General features: G+C 41.9%; 1 protein-coding gene across 1 annotated transcript; it reads left to right on the top strand.

Annotated features, from left to right (window-relative positions):
• On the top strand, positions 6,324–7,768 carry LOC109832080 (non-specific lipid-transfer protein-like protein At2g13820). Its single transcript, XM_020399524.1, has 3 exons — positions 6,324–6,702; positions 7,243–7,374; positions 7,473–7,768. The coding sequence occupies exons 1-3, from the start codon at positions 6,369–6,371 to the stop codon at positions 7,592–7,594; spliced, it is 588 nt and encodes a 195-aa protein (XP_020255113.1). The 5' UTR covers positions 6,324–6,368; the 3' UTR covers positions 7,595–7,768.

Raw genomic sequence — 22,193 nt, forward strand, 5'->3', positions numbered from 1 at the left:
GGTGATAACCATAATAGGAAAAAAGTAAAGAAAAAAAGATATATAAAAAATAAAAAATAACAAAATAAATATGAGTTCTAGTTTTTTACCACCTAGTTCCAAGCTAAAACTTAGAATAATTTGAGAGAGTAGAACTCTCATTTTTGTATAGAAAAATAAAAAAAAATGGGATAACTTTGTACCATTATCCAAATTCTAGTTTTGTTAGAGGTCTACTTGACTAACACTGTAAAATTTTGTTCTAGTTTTAGTTCTATGTGACTAACACCTTAAAAATTTATCCCACATATTATCCCAGTTTCAATTTTAAGTTCTAAGTGACTAATTAGAGATTTCGTAATGTTGTTCCGTTTGCCGGGTTGATTCAGGATTTGTACACTATTGTTTTAGGGGGGAAAAATATAATATTTATTCAATTAATTTCTATATGTAATCACCTCAGTTTTCTTCGGCAAAGAAATTGTGCTCTGGAATCAAAAGAAGTGCCTTCTACGGTTGCTTTACTAGTAACTCTATTAGACCTAAAAAATAATTCATATCCTCTTCCGTTAAGTGATAATTAGAGAGAATGTAATTACTCTAATCTTCACCAAGGATTTTAATTCCAAGGGATAAATATTTAGAGGTTAGCTAAATTTAGTTGGTCATGTATATACTCAGTGGCTATTTTAATATAATAACTCTTCAAAGCAAATAAATAAATTCATAATTAATGTGAGTTACATGATTCTCACTAATTACATTCATACATGTATTAAATTATCTTAATCAGTTTACTGCATCCATCCATTAAAAGTTTAAATTGCAAAAGCCATACAAGTAATTTCACAAATCCGACACCTTATACTTTTTATCCTTCGATTATTCCTAGTTAGTTTCCCTGCATTATATTGCTAATGGTCATATCGTAATGTAAAATAATTTATAGATTGTTGGGCACAATATTGTTACTCATTTTGGTATTACCCAAAATGTCTGTCGCCATATGTGAATACTCAAAAATAAAAATATATGTTTTCTGTAGCCAACTTAAAAAGCAAATACAACCTCAACAACTAAAAGATAGTTTGGAGTTGTTGCACACTAGCTTATTAGAAAATATTCAATGAGGACGGTCCATGATATTTAATGTGCGCTAAACAGATATGAACCATTGGATCCGTGCATGAATTTTAAGGTCTAATGATCTAATATTTGACATCTCTTTGGTGCGCACTAGTTCATCAAACTAGTGTGGAGAAATTTAGAAAATTCAGGTTTTTGCAGATTCTGTGTCATAAGTCGACTCATGCACAGGCATAAGTCGACTTATGGTAAGTCGACTTATACAGACTGTTAAGTCGACTTACGTTCTGCTCTGAATTGTTGGTTTTTTGCTCTGCCAAGTCGACTTATCAGGTCTGATAAGTCGACTTACGTTCTGTTCTCCAGTTGTTGTTTTTCGCTCTGCCAAGTCGACTTATGCAGACTGTTAAGTCGACTTATGACGGGTTTTTTGGAAAGTTAGAGTTCCTATTTGCAGTCTGTTTGGGTTTCTGTTTTGGTATAAATACCAATACGATTTGAGGGTTTTGTAGGAGAAAATCTGGGGATTTTGGAGCACAGAAAAGAGAGATCTTTCTGAGCTATTTGTTAGGGTTATTGGTTGAGAGATTGAGAGATTTGTTGGTGAGATTAGTTGGTTCGTTTGAGCGATTTGTAATCTCAATTTGTACTCTCCTTCTCTATTAGTGAAAACCCACCCCCCTTCTTGCCCCGTGGACGTAGGCAATTGCCGAACCACGTAAAACTTTGGTGTTTGTGTTTTGTTTGGTCTTTCTCTCGGCGTTTGTTGGTTTGGTTTCTCAAAGCATCATAGTTGGTTGTTTGTTTGGCTTCCGCGCCGCGCACAACAAGTGGTATCAGAGCTCGGGCTACGCTTGGGCTATTTGGAGGAGTAGATCGCTTTGGAAGTTCATCTAGGGCTTCGTTTGGTGATAAAGGTGGGATCTTTTTGGTAAAAATCTCGTCTTTTTCAGTTTGGATCTATTTCTCGTTTGTTTCCGCATTGGTTTGGTGGTGCCTTGAGGATTATGGCCGAGAAAGAAGGAGTTGTGGGCAGTACTTCCGGCGTGAAGACCGTCCAAAGCTTGAATATCCACTCGATGAAGATTGACGTGGAAAAGTTCAATGGCACAAACAATTTTGGACTTTGGCGATGCGAAGTCATGGATGCGCTCAACGCGCAAAATTTGGAAGATACATTGGAGTTGGACGGGAAACCGGACAATATTGATGAAAAGGTTTGGAAAAAGATGAATCGAACGGCGTGTGGTGTGATTAGGTCTTGTCTCACTCAAGATCTAAAGTATGATGTGATCAATGAGACTTCTGCAAAGAAGATTTGGGAGATCCTTGAGAGCAAGTATTTGACCAAGAGTGTGGAGAATCGCTTGCATTTGAAGAGGAGGCTTTACCGCTTCCAGTTGAAGAAAGGAACCTCCATTGGTGATCACATGAACCACTACACGAAGCTTCTTGCGGATTTGACGAATGTAGATGTGGTGATTGAAGATGAGGACAAGGCGTTGTTGTTGTTGAGTTCCTTGCCCGACGAGGAATATGAGACCTTCGTTCTTACTCTTATTAATGGGAAGGCATCTCTTTCGTATAGTGAGGTCACCGCTGCACTTGTGAATTATCAGCTTCGAAAGAAGGATAAGGAGACTTCGTTTGAGCCGGTAGCGGGGGCGTTGGTCGCAAGAGCAAAGGGTCCAAACCGTAGTGGGAGGTCGCAGTCTAGAGGGGCACATCTTGGAGTTCGTAAGAATCAATGTGCCTTTTGCAAAGAAGATGGACATTGGAAAGCCGATTGCCCAAAGTTAGTTGATCGAGCCGGGAAGAATAAGGGAAAAGCTATTCAAGCTTCAGAGGCGAATGTTGTCAAGGCTAGTGGCAACGATTCAGATTCGGATTCTTCGGGCTACTCGTTATCTGCACTGCCGTCAGTTTGTGTTGCCTACTCTACAGAGTGGATATTGGATTCGGGTGCTACATACCACATTTGCCCTAGGAGGGATTGGTTCTCCAGCTTTCAGGAGTTGGAAAGAGGGGATTTCGTGCTCATGGGGAATGATCACAAATGCTCTATTGGTGGTATTGGTACTGTTCGGATCAGGATGAGTGACGGGGTGATTCGGGAGTTGGTTGGAGTGAGGTTCGTTCCTCAGTTGAAGAAGAACATCATTTCACTTGGAGCTTTGGAGGCAGCTGGCTATAGGGTGACCTTGGCGGATGCACGCTTGAAGGTTACATTTGGGTCCATGATTGTGATGAAGGGCGTCAGAAGAAGAAATTTGTATTATTTGCACGGAAGCACGGTGATTGATAGGGAAATGACGACTTCATCAGATTCGGCTAGACTGTGGCATTGTTTGGTGCTGGGGTATATGATTGGTAATACCGTGCATTGGTTGTTGAGGAGTGCTATGACCTGCAGATTGAAGTCCTGTGAGCACATTAGGATGAGCGAGACCGTGGTGGAGTTTGGCACTTCTATCCATCGAGCGAGGGGTCTTTTTGGAGGTGTTCAGTCAGGCATTTGGGGGCCTTCCAAGGAGGCATCATTGGGAGGTAATCGTATCTTGGTTTCCACAGTTGGTGATTGTTCTAGGCATTATTGGGTCGCGACCAGTTCCCGTTGGTGTAAAGTCCTAGAAGTCAACAACAATTGGAAGAAGTGTATTGGCAGAAAGGTAACTCATTGTTTCAGCTTTGGTAGGGGTCCTTTCTTGCGTTGGTGCCGAGCTCACGGCAATAGGAGACACTTCATTGGTGTGGAGACTTTGGGGCGACGAGATGAGATGACAGTTTCGATGGGTCGTTCCTTTCTGGAGGAGGATCGGCGTTTGATGTCGAGCATTGGCATTGGTGTGCGGGCTTCGACATATTTGGGTCATCTTATGCATAGGTCGCCGACTGCTGCTTTAGGAGTTATTAGATCTGGTGGAGCTGCTTCAGATTTTGGGTCGCGTCGGATATTTGGATACCCAGCATTTGGTCACATCGTGGATGTGAGATTGGATCCGATTGCGCGTTTGGGGTTCGGAGGCTCAGTTGATTATCGTTTGGGAGCTTCTGATTTTGTTCTGAGCAGGTATGTCACTTTTGACTCTCGGCAGGTGGAGAGTGTTGATCAGGTCATTTGGATATCGCAGCAGGTGGAGAGTGATGCTACTCCACGTTGGGTGGAGATCGTCGTTATTATGACTTGAGCAACCTATCTTTTGTTTCTGAACTTTGTTAACATGCACAGGACGACTGGTCGTCGCCTCTGAACGATCCAAAGTTGAATTTTTGAATCCACCCCCTTGCTGGTGTGGAGTTTTCAGAGGTCCTAAACGAGAGTGAACTGATATTCTCTCGTTCTGGACTTGTGCAGTTCTGACAGGAGGGTGTTTACGACCCCCTGCATATGAAACCATTAATGGTTTATTTGCCGGACATGGTTGTTCCTTGACTGGGGCTTTGCCTCGATCAACTGAAGGACCAAGGCGATCTGCCATTGTTATCTTGAACTTGGACAAATCTGGGCTAACCCAGGGTTCTACTGGTGTTGCAGTAGACGGGCCCGGAACAGATGCTTGTGGCGTCTTTGGCATCCAGACTTTACGATTCTTCGGTGGCCTTTCAGTCACCGCCTCTTTCTTGGTTTCTTGTGCTTGTTGACGAAGAGCGCGAGCACGGGCGGCCTTCGCCTTACGCCTTTGTATCCGTTCCTTAAGGGTTGAACGGGCCCTTTTGACGAGAGTCCATTCCTCCGTCGTAAGCTTTGCAGAAATATGATTATCTGTTTTGCAGAAATACAATTATTTTGCCGTTGGGGCAATTGAACCGCTTTCTGTTTCCTCGACTCTAGGTCCGCATAGTAATGGACCCCGTCGGTTTGTTGCATGGCCTTAGCCAGTTGTCGAGCACGGCGCTGACGCTGTCTCTGACGAGCCCTCTTCGTCAACACCGGCGAACTATTCATCATTGACTCCTTAAGGGATGTGGAGTCGTTTGGAGCAGGTATGTTGCAGATGGGTTCCTTAGCAGCAATTGAGTAGGAACCTTCACCTGCGGCCTCTTTGGGCATTGCAGACTTGAAAGTTTTCGAAATCTTCCTTGTTGGTTTGGTTTCTCAAAGCATCATAGTTGGTTGTTTGTTTGGCTTCCGCGCCGTGCACAACAACTAGTATCGCAATATAATCATTTTAAATGCCCAATTCCTTGTAGGTTTTTTTTGCATATATAACCCTCAAATCTTCCATATTTATAAATTTACCTATCAGATTTTGATATTTCCAAATTACCTTAATTCTCTCTCGCTAGGTTTTTGTACCCCGTCAAACTTAACAATCAGTTTCTAAATAGGGCAATATAAAAATTTTCCAATAATTTCCAATAGGTTGCAATATTTTGCCATTTAAAAACCAAAATTGTCAAGTGGAAGGGGGTACAAAAACTCAAATGTGAGAGAATTGGGGACAATTTTGTAAATACCAAGATTTGGAGGGTAATTTTCCAAATACGGAATATTGAGGGGTATATATGCAGAAATAACGGATCAAATTTTAAAAAAAATCACCTTGCAACCATAATTGAACGACGCTTCCGGCCTGGTCAAGACCAGATTGATAATTTCAAGTTGTAATTCACTGGTAATGATACTTATCTCTAGTAAGAATCTGGGTTTGATTAATTCTAGCTGAAGTTTTCTGATTAATCAACCAGTTCATAAGATTGATCACATTATAACTGCCTCAAGGACTACTCATGCCCCGAGATTTTTGGACACCCTCTACAGGAGAAAGAGCTAACTGAAATACGATATTTCATACTACTGGTCACACAATTGCTACCATATATTTCTTCTCATACCTGGAAATAATTTACTTGGATGCAGTACAATAACTACCAACTAAATCTTTATTCAGAGTAAGTCTACTTGCAACCATAATTTAAGAAGTTCGAGCAATCAAACACCTCCAAATAATGCAGTTCCTGCATACACATTCGTTAGCTAGCACTCATAGGACACTCACTCCAAGTCATCCTCAAAAATGTCCACATGTACGCAACTGGTTGCAGAATCAAGAGGTTGGCCAACCAAAACCAAACTTAATTATTTGTCTCATTCTACTAACTCCAGTCCTCGGCTATAACTAACACATTTCCTATATTTGAATAACTCCCAAGTCCCCTTCCAAGTTGTTACCCCTTTGAACACCACCACAAGTTTGGCCACCTATGTTACCAAATCCTCTCCTTATAAAACCCTCACCACCTTCTCCTCGTCTTCAACCTCAAACAACTCTATTAGTAGTAGTATCGCTACTATTTTCTCAATGGCTCAGATTCAGAAGACCGCGAATATCTTTTCAGTTCTGGCCTTTGCGCTGGCCGTGATGCTTGTGAACCAAGCATCAGCTCAATCTGTAGGATGCACGACTGCCATTGTTAGTCTTGCGCCGTGTCTTGGATATATCACGGGGAATTCGTCGACCCCGTCGACTTCGTGCTGCTCGCAGCTCTCAAGCGTAGTTCAGACGCAGGCGCAGTGTCTCTGTTCGCTGTTGAATGGCGGAGGTTCGTCATTTGGGATCAATATTAACCAGACTCAGGCTCTGACGCTTCCTGGGGCCTGCAAGGTCAAGACTCCGCCTGTTAGCCAGTGCAATGGTAAGACTCACCGTGCAATACTTTCGATCGGGAACATATACACACTAATTTACATCACATAAGCACTGATTATGTGCATCAATGCATTGGTTGTATATCCAGCAAACAATGATCATCCAGATGTATGCACTGGTTTTACATCACACAAACATCGTAGGCGGGTAAAGTGAGTAGTTACTAAAGAAAGCTAGAGAAGAAATCTATTACACTATATACTTATTCATTTATTCTTTTTACCGTCGATTAATTTGAAAAAAAAAAATCACAGTTCACCTTCATCCTCGCTAATATCGTATCTGATTTGGAAGTCTACATTAATCAACGTAGTGATTTCTCTGCTAGACTTACTTTTTAATTTTTTAATGAGTATTTTAAGTGGTATCCTTTTTAAAATCTGTTTTAAATTTATGACCGGTGAGATTTGAATCTTGGCTGCTCTGATACCATTGTAAATTCTCAGTCACTACATCAAAACTCTGAATTCGTAACGGGGGTTGAGTATTATAGTTCTATGCTCTAATATATTATGCATTCATGCAGCTGCAGGAGGACCAGCAACATCTCCATCAAGCTCTCCATCAACCCCGACGACACCATCAACAACACCCTCGACACCCAGCACCTCCACCCCTACAACTCCGGCGACCCCTTCAGTTCCCAGCATCCCGTCAGGTAACTGTCATGCGCATTAGTTGTTTGCAACTGCTGAGGCCTCTGTAAGTTTTCAAGTATTAGTAATTACTAATCAATTTGTGATCTATTTACTGCAGGAACTGGATCAAAAACCACCCCGTCAGCACCTGGCGGCGACTCTTCCGACGCTTCCATCCTCTCAACGTTCTTTTCTGCCGTGTTAGCCGTTGTGTCTGTTTCGTTGTACGCTATCCTCTGATTGTGCTTGCCTTATGTTTGTACGGATTTGCGGGTTTTATTGTTTTAGTACTCTAAGGATTCATGCTTACCGATGTGTATTCTTTTTTCTGATCTCCCTTGCGTTTCCCCTGTAATAACCTCTGTTTATGGAGGTAGATTATGTTGATTTATACTTGTTGGATTTATATGAAAATTTCCTGTTAGGAAGAGGATAATTGAGAGATTAATTTCAATGATTTGAGATATGAATTTCAAAATATTAAAAATTTAAGGGTCTAATATCGAGAAGGGGAAAAAACTTTTAAAGCACAACAACCCAAATTGATTCTCAAAGTAGGAAGAGTTAGCTCACCAACAACGTAACATATTCCATCTGCTTCTACTCTGCTTATAAAATCCTATTCTCCTCTGCTTCTGCTCTCAGTATCATCATCAAATGAAAATTCAAGTTATCAAGATGGCTCAAAGACAACTAAACGTGGGTCTAACCCTAGTCCTCGTGGCCACAATGTGGGCTTGTTCTTTGGTTCAGCGTAGCTGCCCACGGCCGATGGTCAGTCTTCAGCCTTGCCTCGGATTATCACTGGCAACTCGTCCTCGACTCAACCCCCTCAATGTTGTACTCAGCTTGCTCGTATGGTTCAGTCTCAGGCTCAGTGTCTATGCCAATTGCTTAATTTAGCTCCTCAATTCCCTTTGCCTATAAACCGGACTCTCGCAACATCCGGGCTCCCTCTTAGTCAGTGCAACAGCATACAATCTAGACGCAATTGCAACCTTTTCTAGCCGCGGATAGGGTTTATTTACAACTCCTATTGCAATCAACCTCAACATAAGTTCAAAAATAACCGAATATCTACTTCTTTATTATTGGGAAAGATTGACAAATCCCAGGATAATTTTCCTAACTAAATGAGACAAAAATAACACCAGGGATTTTTAACGTGGAAAACCCTCCAAAAAGAGGTAAAAACCACGGGACCCGTAGGCCACTTAAAATCTTCCACTATAATAATGAGATTACACACTTCACCCTTAGGTGGATCTCTCACAAGAACACAACTTCAATCTGTAGATAAAACTTCACAAACTGGCTCTTAATTTTTCTTCTCAGAAAAACTTTCTATGTTTCTGAGGCTATACACTTTGTTGCTTCTCAATTTCCGATGATGAAAACTGAATGAGGGGTCTTCAATTTATAGAGAAGATCAACCTCCTCTCTCCGTAATTCACGCCATGAATTACACTAATTTTTGTCAAATATGGGTCCCACACAAAGAAATATTTCTTCCGTCGACAGCTTTCTAGCCGAAAGTAGCCACCCTCTGACCTTTTTTCTTTGGTTTGCTGGCCCATGTGACACCTTTTCTTGCTGGCCCATGTGCCCATGAGGTGGACCAACAAATCTCCCCCTTCACCTCATGTGGGACAGGGGTCTTCTACACCAGCAATCTCTCTGCAGATAGCAAGCTTTTCTCTAGGCAGAGTCTTCGTCATCATATCTGCCCCGTTGTCATTGGTGTGAATCTTCTCAACTTGCAGCAGTTTATTTTCCAACACATCACGAATCCAATGATACCTCACGTCGATGTGTTTGGACCTTGAGTGGAAGGTCGAGTTCTTGCTGAGATGAATTGCGCTCTGACTGTCACAATAGAGAATATAATTTTCCTGGATCTGACCCAACTCTTGTAGGAACTTCTTCATCCATAGGATCTCCTTGCAACCTTCGGTGATTGCGATGTACTCTGCTTCTGTGGTGCTTAAGGCAATACACTTTTGCAATGGTGATTGCCATGAGACAGCTTCCCCTGCAAATGTTATTAGGTACCCGGATATAGACTTTCTTGTATCTACATCGCCAGCCATATCAGAATCTGTATATCCTTCTAATATAGGTTTACCATTACCAAAACATAAACAATGACTGGAAGTACCTTTGAGATACCTGAATATCCATTTGACTGCCATCAAATGTTCTTTTTCATGATTTGATAGGAATCGGCTCACAACACCTACAACATGAGCAATGTCTGGTCTGGTGCATACCATAGCGTACATAAGACTGCCAACCGCCGATGCATAAGGCACCTTGCTCATCTCTGATTTCTCCTCCTCGCTTGAAGGACACTGACTCATATTAAGCTTGAAGTGGCTTGCCAGTGGAGAACTGACAGGTTTAGCTTTGCTCATGTTGAACCTTTCAAGAACTTTTCCAACATACCGTTCTTGAGATAGTCAGATTCTTCGATTTTGCCTGTTGCGAGTAATCGTCATGCCAAGAATTTGCTTTGCAGGTCCTAAGTTCTTCATTGCAAAGGACTTGCTCAACTCTTTCTTCAACTTGTTAATTTTGCCGAAGTCTTGACCTACAATTAACATGTCATCAATATAAAGCAAAAGAATGATAAAATCACCATTAGAGAATTTCTTAATGAAGACGCAGTGATCAGTTGTCGTTCGATTGTACTCATTTTTCTCCATGAATGAGTCGAACTTTTTGTACCACTGCCTGGGTGCCTGTTTCAGACCGTACAAACTCTTCTTCAGTTTGCATACCATCTTCTCCTTCCCTTTGACTTCGAAACCTTCGGGCTGCTCCATGTAAATTTCCTCGTCAAGATCACTATGTAAGAATGCGGTTTTTACGTTAAGTTGTTCAACTTCTAGATTGAGACTAGCTGCCAAGCCAAGAACAACTCGGATTGAAGATATTTTGACCACCGGTGAGAATATTTCATCAAAGTCAACGCCCTTCTTCTGCTTGAATCCTTTCACAACCAGTCTTGCTTTGTAACGTGGTTGTGAGCTGCCTTCTTCACTTTTGATCATGTACACCCACTTGTTCTTGAGAGCTTTCCTTCCCTGTGATAATTTTACCAAGTCAAATGTGTGGTTCTCATGTAGAGATTTTATTTCATCCTGCATGGCTTTTAACCACTCAGTCTTGTGCTGGTCAGTGATAGCTTCGCCATAGCTCTCAGGTTCTCCCCCGTCAGTGAGCATCACATACTCATTAGGAGAATATCTACGACTTGATTGTCGCTCTCTAGTGGATCTCCTTAGCTGTGCTTCTGGTTGGACTTGTTCAGGAGCTTGCTCTGGTTCTGGACTGCGAGCTGGTGGAACATCATCAGTATCTGGTGTAGCTCCCCCTTCATCAGAATTTGTTAGTGGAGACACTGGTTCCAGATTCACTGGAAGTTCACCTGATTGTGGCTTCTCTGGTTTCTCAAAATCTTCGAGCGTCTGATCTTCAAGAAAAACCACGTCTCTGCTTCTGACAATCTTTTTGTTAATAGGAACCCAGAATCTGTAGCCGAACTCTTCATGAGAATATCCCAAAAAGATACATTGCTTAGCTTTTCCATCCAACTTGGACCTCTCGTCTTTTGGGATGTGAACAAATGCCCTGCAGCCAAATACTTTCAAGTGTTTGTAAGAAACATCTTTCCCCGTCCAGACTTTTTCTGGTACGTCGTAGTTCAGTGGAACTGATGGAGAAAGATTGATTAAATCGACTGCTATCCTCATTGCCTCCCCCCAAAAGGAGTTTGGTAATTTTGCATTTGAGAGCATACACCAGATTCTTTCGCAGATGGTCCTGTTCATCCTTTTTGCTACACCGTTGTGTTGAGGTGTCTTTGGTACTGATTTTTCCAACCTGATGTTGTATGTTGGAAAAATTACAATGAAGAGAACAAAAGAAAATTGACTTGTATTTCTTTGATTCCGGTTACAATTTGATTACAAAAGAGAAGAGAACGAATTTGGTTCTCCCCTTTGTTTAAAACTGGGTTCTTCACGGTAGCGATGGAATGCCTCTTTCGATTGCTCGCGTCGAATTTGCTCTCCGTTGACGATTCGACCGTCTTCTATCTCGTGAGAACGATGAACTTCGGTGGAAAGTTTTATGAGTAAATCTTGAACGAGTTTAAGAACTCTGAACGAGTTAGGACTCTGTTAATAGAGTTGTTAGAACCGAAAATTCGGTTAATGACCAAGCTGATATTCTGTTGTTGAAGAATCCTCTCAGATTTGATCTTCTGAATTTGATTCAAAAATCCTATCTCCAAGGATTTTACTGTTGCTGCTGTTGAATCACCCAAACCGAGTGGTTGAGATCCTGATGTAGGCTGTCTAAAAATCACAATAGATAGCTTATCCCCCATCAAAACACCGATGATGGAAGTTATAATCTGACGACTTCCAGAAGGTTACAATCTGACGACCTTCACAACAACTAATGAAAGCCCCAATTCAACAGCCTTCACAATCAACATCGGGAGTTACAATCTGACGACTCTCATATTTACAAGAAGCCAAGACGAAGATCACAAGAGGACGATCTGTGCAAAGTTCTAGCAAAAGAGACTACAAATTGACGGTCTCTTCATATTAGAATGCAGATATCTCTCAAACCGTGAGGAATTTGGCAAAACGGAGAAAGCGAACCGAAGCCTTCGGCTCGGTTCGGATGGCCCCGTCTCGTCGAGATAGCCGATTTTCATATGTAATTCGTCCAATTCCGACGTACGGTTTGAAAGTTATGACCTGTTCTTCGTAGCAAGTAATGTTCTGAAGACCGTCTGCAAGACTGGACTTCATCAGAACATTGGACTTAGCCTGAAGCCCGCCAAGCCCACCTAAGGTTCGCCTCTGCATTACAGAGTCAAAGCGCACATGCTCAACTCTGCGTTTTCAACATCAAAACGCAGAGTTAATCGCTAAAACAGCACAACTGTGCGTTTTCAGCCTAAAACAGGCTTAACTCTGCGTTTTCCAGCAGACATCTAACTCTGTGACGCAGAGTTAAAGCTCAAACGCACACATAAAGTGCGTTCTTCAACAAACTCAACCATGCGTCCCAAACTCTCGACGCAGAGTTGAATTCCAACGCACAAGCGACCTATGCGTCTCCAATTCCAGAATGCATACGACCTGTGCGTTAAGCCACTAACTCTGCGTCTCAGAGTTCATCACGCTGAGCGGCCTGTGCGTTCAGATACTAAAATAGGCCCAACTCTGCGTTTTGAGTCTAAAAACGCAGAGTTCGGGCCATGAACGCTATCTTTTAGCGTTTGACTCATTCAAACAAGAATGGAACAGTTCTAGAAACTGTTTTCCCCCACGATTTGAGGGATTTCCGCCCCACTTAGGAGCGGATTAAGGGGGTAGTTACCATCAGTAACCCCCCTATAAATATCAGAAACTCAATTGAGTTAAAGGGGGGATTTTTCTCATCAATAAGGGGGAGATTCGGTCATTCTTTCGAAGAGCTTTTTCAGATCTGAGGCTTGGCAGCAAAGGGAGAGATCTCGGAGCTTGGGAGACCAGCAACAGGAGATTCTTCCTTGGCTTATTAACCGAACTTTCGGTTCAAATCAACTCTTTTTCAAGAGTTCAAACTTGTTCAGAGTTATCAACTCGATCAGAGTTCAAAACTTGCTCTGCAAGTTCTTCTAAAACTCGTTCAGAGTTATCAACTCGATCAGAGTTCGAAACTTGCTCTGCAAGTTCTCCTAAAACTCGTTCAGAGTTATCAACTCATTAAGAGTTATTTTCAAACTTGCCACGCAAGTTCTCCACAGCGTCAAATCGTGAGGAGATGACATCGTTCCAGTGAATCAAGACGTGCGGATCGTCAACGAGAAGCAAACTCGACGCGAGCATTCGAGGGAGGCATCTCATCGCCACCGTGAAGAACCCAGAATTAAACAAAGGGGAGAATCAAATTCGTTCTCCTCTCTTTTGTAATCGGAATCCAAATTGTAATCGATTTTGAGAGAAATACAAGTCAAATTTTTCTTTCATTGTCTTTTTACTGCAAATTTCCAACAAACACCTGAGAATCCAAACTGTTGCCAACTCTTCCGTTCCAAAAAGTCAGCCCTTAACTCAGTTGAGTTTGTTGAGATTTTATAGGTGGATAAGAGGTTGTAACTGCCCTCTAAATCCGCTCCTAAGTGGGCGTGATTTCCTCAGATCGTGGGGAAACAGTTCTGAAACCGTTCAGCTCGTATTTGAACGAGTCAAACGCCCAATCTGACGTTCAAAACCCAACGTCGCCTCTCAGAATTGAGACGCGAGGTTGGGTGTTGGCTGAACATTGATGAACGCGAGGGTCGCTCGTGTTTTGGTTTGTTGTAATTTGGGAACGCGGGGGTCGGCGTTGGTTGAACCCCTACGAACGCGAGGGTCGCTCACGTTTAGCTTGTTCTTGGAAACGCGGGGGTCGCCTGCACTTCCAGAATTGCAACGCGGGGATGACATCCGCGTTTTAGAAGGAGCTAGTTGACTTGTAACTTCTTCTGTAAAGCGTTGCAAGGACCGTTGTTCAGTAATCTTAGCTTTAGCTGTTGTGGAATATGAAAGTCGTCAGATTGTAACTTCCACTGTAGAATATGAAGACTGCTGAATAGAGTTTTCATCAGCTGTCGGAAGTGTCGTTGAATTGTAACTCTTCTCGATCTATGTAAAAAATCCTCCATTTGCAGCTTTCGATTGTCGGCGCGAAAGCTATTTGATTGTATCTTTCGTTGTAGGAACTTGACGGGAATCAACATCCATAGTGTATTTAGATGAATATTTGCCCACAGCTCTCTACCAAGCAACTCGTCAACTACGTCCAACCTTTTATTTCTGAAATCATTACACTGCTCATCAGCATATCTAATAGTTGCTAATATAATATTAGTCATGTTGTTGTCGCAACCATCAGGATCAATCATCTCAGAAATGAGGCCGTGTTTGTAGCGATTGTAGAATTGTGAATACAGTGATTAGAAAGTCGTCTGATTGTGACTTTCATTGTCGGAGCTTGATAGGGATCAGCTATCCATTGTGATTTTTAGACAACCTACAGATGTCAAAACTTCTGCAGTACTTCTCGAATGGTCCGCAATACTCACCACCATTGTCTGCACGCACAAACTTCAAACGTCTGCCAGTTTCTCTTTCAACTTTTACATGAAACTCCTTAAAGACTTCCTGCACTTGATCTTTAGTTTTCAAAGCAAATGCCCACACTTTTCTAGAGTGGTCATCAATAAAGGTCACAAAATAAGGAGCACCTCCTAGTGACTTATGACTAATTGTGCAGACATCTGTGTGTATTAAATCTAGAATATTTGCCTTTCTAGATGGTGGAGAACTACGAAATGCAACTCTGTGTTGTTTTCCCATAATACAATCAACACAAGTACGCAAGGGTGTACCTTTCATTCCTGGCAAGAGCTCCTTCTTGGAAAGAATTCTGAGACCCTTTTCACTCATGTGGCCGAGCCGTTTATGCCATAACTCGGTGGGAACTTCTTTTCGGGTGGTATTTACTTCTCCTCTACACAGCCTGCCTTCTGTTTGGTAAAGTGTTGTATCTTTCTTGCCTTTGGCTACTACCAAGTTACCTTTGGTAAGCTTCCATTTTCCTTCACCGAAATAATTACTGTAGCCATCGTCATCAAGCATTCCGGTGGAGATCAAATTGAGGCGGATATCAGGAACATGCCTCACGTCTTTCAAAAGTAACCTGCATCCAAGGTTAGTTTCTAAATAAATCTTACCAATACCGATAATTTTGGATGCATTATCATTTCCCATCATCACTTGTCCGAAATCACCTTGAGTGTAGGTTGAGAAGAAATCCCGTCGTGAGGTGACATGGTAGGAAGCGTAGGTTGAGAAGAAATCCCGTCGTGAGGTGACATGGTAGGAAGCACCTGAGTCAACTACCCATGTGGAATCTTGACATGCAAGATTGACATAATCAGCATCTCGAACAATGACAACTTCTTCGATGACAGTTGAAGTGTCATTTGTTCGGGTTTCTGACTCTTGATTTTTGGATTTTTCCGCCTTTAATTTTTGACATTCTCGAATGAAGTGTCCTGGCTTTCCGCAATGATGACACTTCTTGTCTTGCCTCGATCTAGACTTCGACCGTCCTCTTTGTTGATTTTGGTTACGGGGATTTTTGCTTCTTCCTCTCCATTCTTGCCTGCCTTGTCTTTCTGTAACAAGCGCTTCATTTTCAGGAGCATATCCATCTTCTTTTCGTCGAGACTCTTTGTTCAACATTCTGTCTTTTACCATGTCCATGGTAAGCTGTCCGTCAGGAGCGGAGTTACTAACTGACACAACTAGAGTGTCCCAACTTTTTGGTAGGGAACTCAGCATCAACAATGCTTGTAACTCGTCGTCTACGGTCATCTTCATAGAGTTGAGCTGATCGACGATGCCTTGGAACTCGCTCATGTGTTCCGATACACTGCTCCCGTCTTTGTACTTCAAATTGACTAATCGTCGCATCAGATTAGCTTTATTCTGTGCGGTTATCCTTGCATATATTTTCTCCAATTTTTGCCAAAGAACGTGAGCATCGTGTTCATTAGCAAAATTCTGAAAAATGCTTTTGTCGATCCATTGCCTGATTTGAGCAACACACTTTCGGTTTAGCACGACCCAGTCAGCATCGGATGTGGCCTCCGAGGTGCTAGTTGTTTTGTCGCCTTTAGCACGACCCAGTCAGCATCGGATGTGGCCTCCGAGGTGCTAGTTGTTTTGTCGCCCGTTGTAGTCACTGCTTTCTCCTTTGGCATTACAATTAGTGGCCTCCGAGGTGCTAGTTGTTTTGTCGCCCGTTGTAGTCACTGCTTTCTCCTTTGGCATTACAATTAGCTTCCAGAGATCTTTAGTGTACAAAAGATCCTCCATCTTCGGCTTCCAAATTGCATAATTAAATATAGTCAATTTGATCATATTGCAGGTGTTAGTGTTCTCCTCTATTTGAATTTGCTAGCCAACAGGTTTTGCCAAGCTTGAATAGTATCCATGAACAGTACCATGAATAGTGATCCGGCGATGAATAGTGCTCAGACGATGAATAGTACTATGTTGATGAATAGTGCTCCGGCATGAATAGTGACGTATATATGAATAGTCACTGTATATACGTATATACCAGTGTGGTATAATATGTATATGATCTCCTTCTCTTGTCTCCTGAGCCTACCTTGCTCTGATACCACTTTGTTGAGAAAGATTGACAAATCCCAGGATAATTTTCCTAACTAAATGAGACAAAAATAACACCAGGGATTTTTAGCGTGGAAAGCCCTCCAAAAAGAGGTAAAAACCACGGGACCCGTAGGCCACTTAAAAACTTCCACTATAATAATGGGATTACACACTTCACCCTTAGGTGGATCTCTCACAAGAACACAACTTCAATCTGTAGATAAAACTTCACAAACTGGCTCTCAATTTTTCTTCTCAGAAAAACTCTCTATGTTTCTGAGGCTATACACTTTGTTGCTTCTCAATTTCCGATGATGAAAACTGAATGAGGGGTCTTCAATTTTTAGAGGAGATCAACCTCCTCTCTCCGTAATTCACGCCATGAATTACGCTAATTTTTGTCAAATATGGGTTCCACACAGAGAAATATTTCTTCCATCGGCACAGCTTTCTAGCCGAAAGTAGCCACCCTCTGACCTTTTTTCTTTGGTTTGCTGTCCCATGTGACACCTTTTCTTGCTGGCCCATGTGCGCATGAGGTGGACCAACATTTATTACTAAAGGAGAACAACAAAAAAGCTAAAATGAACAGTAACCTAAGGTTCTGAAGAATAAAAAAAAATAAAATGAATAACCAACCCACTTTCCTTAAAAAAAACTTCTCACCCACGTTCTCCTGTTCCACCTTCTTTTAACTGTACACTTTTTTACACCTAACTTCCCACCCACGATTCTTCCTCTCCACTTCCCCCCTTCCTCCCCTCTCTGCCCTCTCTCCGAACACACGAGGTCTCCGTCCTCATCTCCTCCTCCCCCTCCTCTGCCCAATCACCACATATTTCAAAACTGCTAAAAAAATCTTGACAACAAAAATCACCACATATTTCAACAAATAGAATAACTTTGATAGATTTTTCTACACAGAAATCTAACCAATAATTCAAGAAAAAATTGTATTATGCACAAATAATCTGGTGATAACAATGTTAGCCCTAATTTCAATATCCAGGTACCAGAATGCAACGTTTTAAGAAAAAGTCTCGCATTTGCATGTCTTCGTGTCAATGAATGCTAAGCAAATATACCTCCATAAACAAACCTAAAAAAACTGTAAATAAGTTTATATATATATTATATATATTATATATTATATATTATATATTATATATATGCAATAAAAGCTAAAAAAAAGTTAGTATCTTTCCAGTTTAGTAAAAATAAACAAAACTATAATCAAACAAAAATAAATAATTACTCATAAATAACAAACAAACTCAAAATTTCCAATGAGACAGGTAACAGGCTAAAAGATCAGACCTTGGTGACAAAACTCTGACGCTGCACGACCTTGTACTTCATAAAATTTCCCACCCAGCATTGGGATTTTGAATGACTTGTGTGATCTTGTTCAGGCTTTAAGTGTTTTCTCCACCAACTTCAGTATTCGTATTTGATGGGGCATTGTTAAGCGAAAATTTCTCTAGACCAGATCGAAATTCTTCAAGGTTTACTCCATCATCAACCAGGATGCTTGTTACTCCCATTTTAGACACCTGAGAAGAATATAACAGTACCAGATCAAGATGGAAGGAAACTTTTGACAACTCAAGCAAAAAGTCAGATACCTTTGGTTCTTTAAGATCATGACCTCAACCACATACAAACGTCTACCACTTTCTAATGCAGTCAGATACCTTTGGTTCTTTAAGATCATGACCTCAACCACATACAAACGTCTACCACTTTCTAATGCATTGACAACTTACAGATTTCTTCAGCAGTAGAATCTTAGGAGTTAAACCAAGTTGATAACTACAACAAGTTGATAACTCTAGCAAACAATCCCCAACAAGTTGATAACTACAACAAAAGTAAACAAGTTGATAACTACAACATTATATTAAACAAGTTGATAACTACAACATTATATCCAACTTGAATTTAAATTTTATCACCTAATCAACCATGGACGTAGGGTCTAATTCATATTGATACAACTTGTCAGGGTAAAACAAATATGCTGTTAAACGCAATCCACACATTCATAAACAAGGCAATCACCTAAACATTCGGCCAAAAAATCAGGAACTAAGGGTGAATGTAGAACATCAGCCAAACCAACACATCAAGAACAAACATCCAGAGTTGTGACTAAAATCCAACAAACTCGGCTTTAGAGAGGAACATCAATAATGTGTAGAACATAACAGACCAACCTCTCCAAATGGGGACCAAGTGCTATCTCTATGTAATGTCTGTGAACGTGGGGCCACCATGTGACGTTCTCAATTGGAAAACGTGAAGGGATAGCCACAAGTGTTGAACACAAGTCACAAACGCGTGAAAAGATCACCGTGAAACGCGTTTTGATTAGAGAGAGATGGCCCACCCGAAAACTTGTGGAAACTACAACTATATATTTCTCTTTTGCCCAGAACTTTAGTTGTGCAAAATGGGTAGACGGCAGGAATTCGTAGCAGGCAGTGTTTTCGGCCTGGTGTTTCCTTTTTGACTGCGCCGGTGCCCAAGCAATGAGTGCGCTGCCCAGAGGGCAGCTTGCGAAGCGAGAGAGCTTGCTTGAGGCGTGTGCAAGCCACCAAAGGAGATGCCAGAAACAGAGGTTCTCAACGGCTTTGAGAGAGGAATGAGAGAATATTTGAGCGTTTAAATTGTGAGATGTAAACCTATTGTATTCTTTTCTCTAATAGTAAGATCTCCCCTCCTTGCCCCTGCGAGTAGGCAGTTTGCCAAACCACGTAAATTAGTTGTTTAGTTTGTGCCATTCTAATTAGGTTATATGGATCCTCGACAGTCAGTCCTAGAACTGAATGAGAGGAAGAGCCGATATCTCACTTGGTGAGATATCCCTTCAATTCTTGTCTCCTTGGTGAGACTGGCGAATTCTTATCGATCTTTCTCTCTATTGTGCACAGAAACTCTTGCCCTGAAATTTCCTGCTGAGCACAACAAGTGTATCAGAGCCCCAGATCCAGGAATCTAGGTTGGTTGGTAGCGAGTAGCATCAATCTTTGGAGGCTCGTCTAGGGCCTTCCGTGGCGTGATAAAGGTGCGATCTTTTGTTAAAGACTCCTATCTTTTAGTTTTTGCGATCATTCTCTCGTTCAGTTCAGTGCGCTAAGATGTCGGGAAAGAAGAGTGCTATCGGTGTCGAGGTGTGCTTCCTAGCGCGGAAGACCATTCAGAGTTTGAATATCACTCTATGAAGATAGAATGTGGCAGAAACTTAATGGCACAAACAAACGTGGATTATGGAGATGCCGACGTTTGCAGGCGATGAACGCGCAGAATTTGGAGATACAGTTAAGAGTATATGATAGGCCAGCCAGATGCAGATTGAGAGAAGGTTTGGGAAAAAAGATCGAAACGGAACGTGTTGTGTGATTAGGTCTTGTTTCACTCAAGATCTAAAATATGATGGATGACATGAGACTTCTGCCGAAGAAGATTTGGGAGATTCTCGAAAGCAAGTAATTTGACCAAGAGTGTGGAAAATCGCTATCATTTGAAGCAGGCAGACTTTATCGTTTCCAGTTGAAGAATCGAACTCCATTAGAGATCACATGAACCATACACAAAGCTTCTTTCGATTTGACGAATGTGGCATGTCAAGATTGAAGATGAGGACAAGGCGTTGCCTGTTGTTGAGATTTCCTTGCCCGACGAGGAATATTTGAGACGCTTCTATACCAATTCAACTGCTTGATTAGGTCTCACAAGTTGAAAGGTCTATCATCTATGTATCCTGAATACCTATATTGAGCTATGTGACAGGTAAAGCACACGACTCCTCTCCATCTTCGTAACTTATTTACTCTACGACTGGTATCGATTAATAAGATGACTAAACGAGTAGGCTCTCATGAATTGAGAGACTGTTTTGAGTGGCTAGCTCGTTGTACTCAGGACTCGATAAACCATATATATTCAAGATGCCACCCATCGCGATGAAAGACGGGAGAAAGAAGCAAGTATCACCGCAAGACACAGAACGAGAGAATTCCTTTGGGAAGCACAGTCTAGAGTGTAGGTTCAATACAGATGCTCACGACTGTGCCTTTTGACGTGCAAGGGAGACTGTTTCAGTGGTGGATAGACCACGTATGCCCATCAGGTATAAGCTCAAAATGCAGGTCACGGACCACGTATAGCCAGGGCGAGACGACATGAGAAGCTAAAAGGACATTGTTCACAGAGAGAGAAAGCATCTGCGAGCGAGAGAAAGCAGAGATCGAAATTCGCATTCACGAGATCAGCAGAACAATTGATCGATTGTTGTTGTAAAAGCCGGTTAAACAAATATTATGATCACTGAATCATCATGACTTGAATATGTTCATATGTGCGCTCTTCTCGACTCTATAATGCCGAAACAGCGAATCGAACTTATTTCAAGAGTGGACCTGATACTAGATCTTATCCTTAGTGTGTGAGGATAGAGTGGTTCCCGTAGCGCCGATACATGTAGTGTTCCTTTGTAGAAGGAATGCGGTTTCTCCGTCATCATCACTGAAGAAACTGAGGGTATATAGCAATATTACGATCCTGAAACAAATGGTTGCGTGTACATGGCTGTAACACGTGACGTAAAGGCGCATACCATGCCAGATCCTATGGCGAAGACATTAGGAGGAAGAAATTCGCTCATAAAGCCACTGATTGTAAATTGAGAGGACTGGTTAAGCGGTCACAGGGTTTAAATGTATTGTGAGTTATATGTACATTGCTGTTGACGAACGAATACGTCTTGAGATTCATCGATCTGCGGGACGGCTTTGGTTGGTTCATCTCGAGGAACAGCCTGTTCTGGGGAAGTGCCAAACCATTCTCTAAGTTAAACAAGAAAAGGGGTCTGGGATATTAGTCTCGAGATATTATCTTGGAGGACATGACGGTTATTCTCCAAGTTGCAAAAGATGTGGCCGGACATGGAAAACTCATCCTCACAAGGAAACTATATGTGTCTATGACAGAAAGTCTGCCTGTTTCTCGTCTGCACGAATGTCGGAGCTAACCGTTCTTAATTTACGTCATCGAGGAGAATAACCGGGCGATTAACTGTACTGACTACCGTTAAGTGAGCTTATTTACTAGCACAAGGAGCAGAGTGCGAGTAGGCGTGATGGACGCGGTCCTTCATTGATTTGACTAGACAATCGAACAGGCATTTATGACCCTAATATTGTGTCGGACTGCTCTATGATCAGGCGCCGAGTATTGATTCCTCGCATAGATTGAAAGAGGGTGCAAAGACCTGCAGTTTGAAGTCCAGTGAACATGTTGATGTGAGCAAGAAGACCGAGGTGAAGTGTGGCACCTCTATTCACCGTGCTAAGGGTCGTTCTGGAGGAGTTCACGTGGATGTTTGGGGGCCTTCCAAGGGGACATCATTGGGAGGTAATAGGCGTTTGGTTTCCTTTGTTGGTGACTGTTCTAGGCGTGTTTGGGTTGCAACCAAATCCCCTTTGGAGAAAGTCCTAGTAGTATCCAACAGATTAAAGAAGTGTGTGATAGACAGAAAGGTGAAGGTACTCCATTCTGGTGGGAGGTACAAGATGGACCTATTTCTGTATTGGAGCCGAGCT

This window comes from Asparagus officinalis, chromosome 3, assembly GCF_001876935.1.
Source record: "Asparagus officinalis chromosome 3, Aspof.V1, whole genome shotgun sequence".
In the NCBI taxonomy this organism is placed as follows: domain Eukaryota; kingdom Viridiplantae; phylum Streptophyta; class Magnoliopsida; order Asparagales; family Asparagaceae; genus Asparagus; species Asparagus officinalis.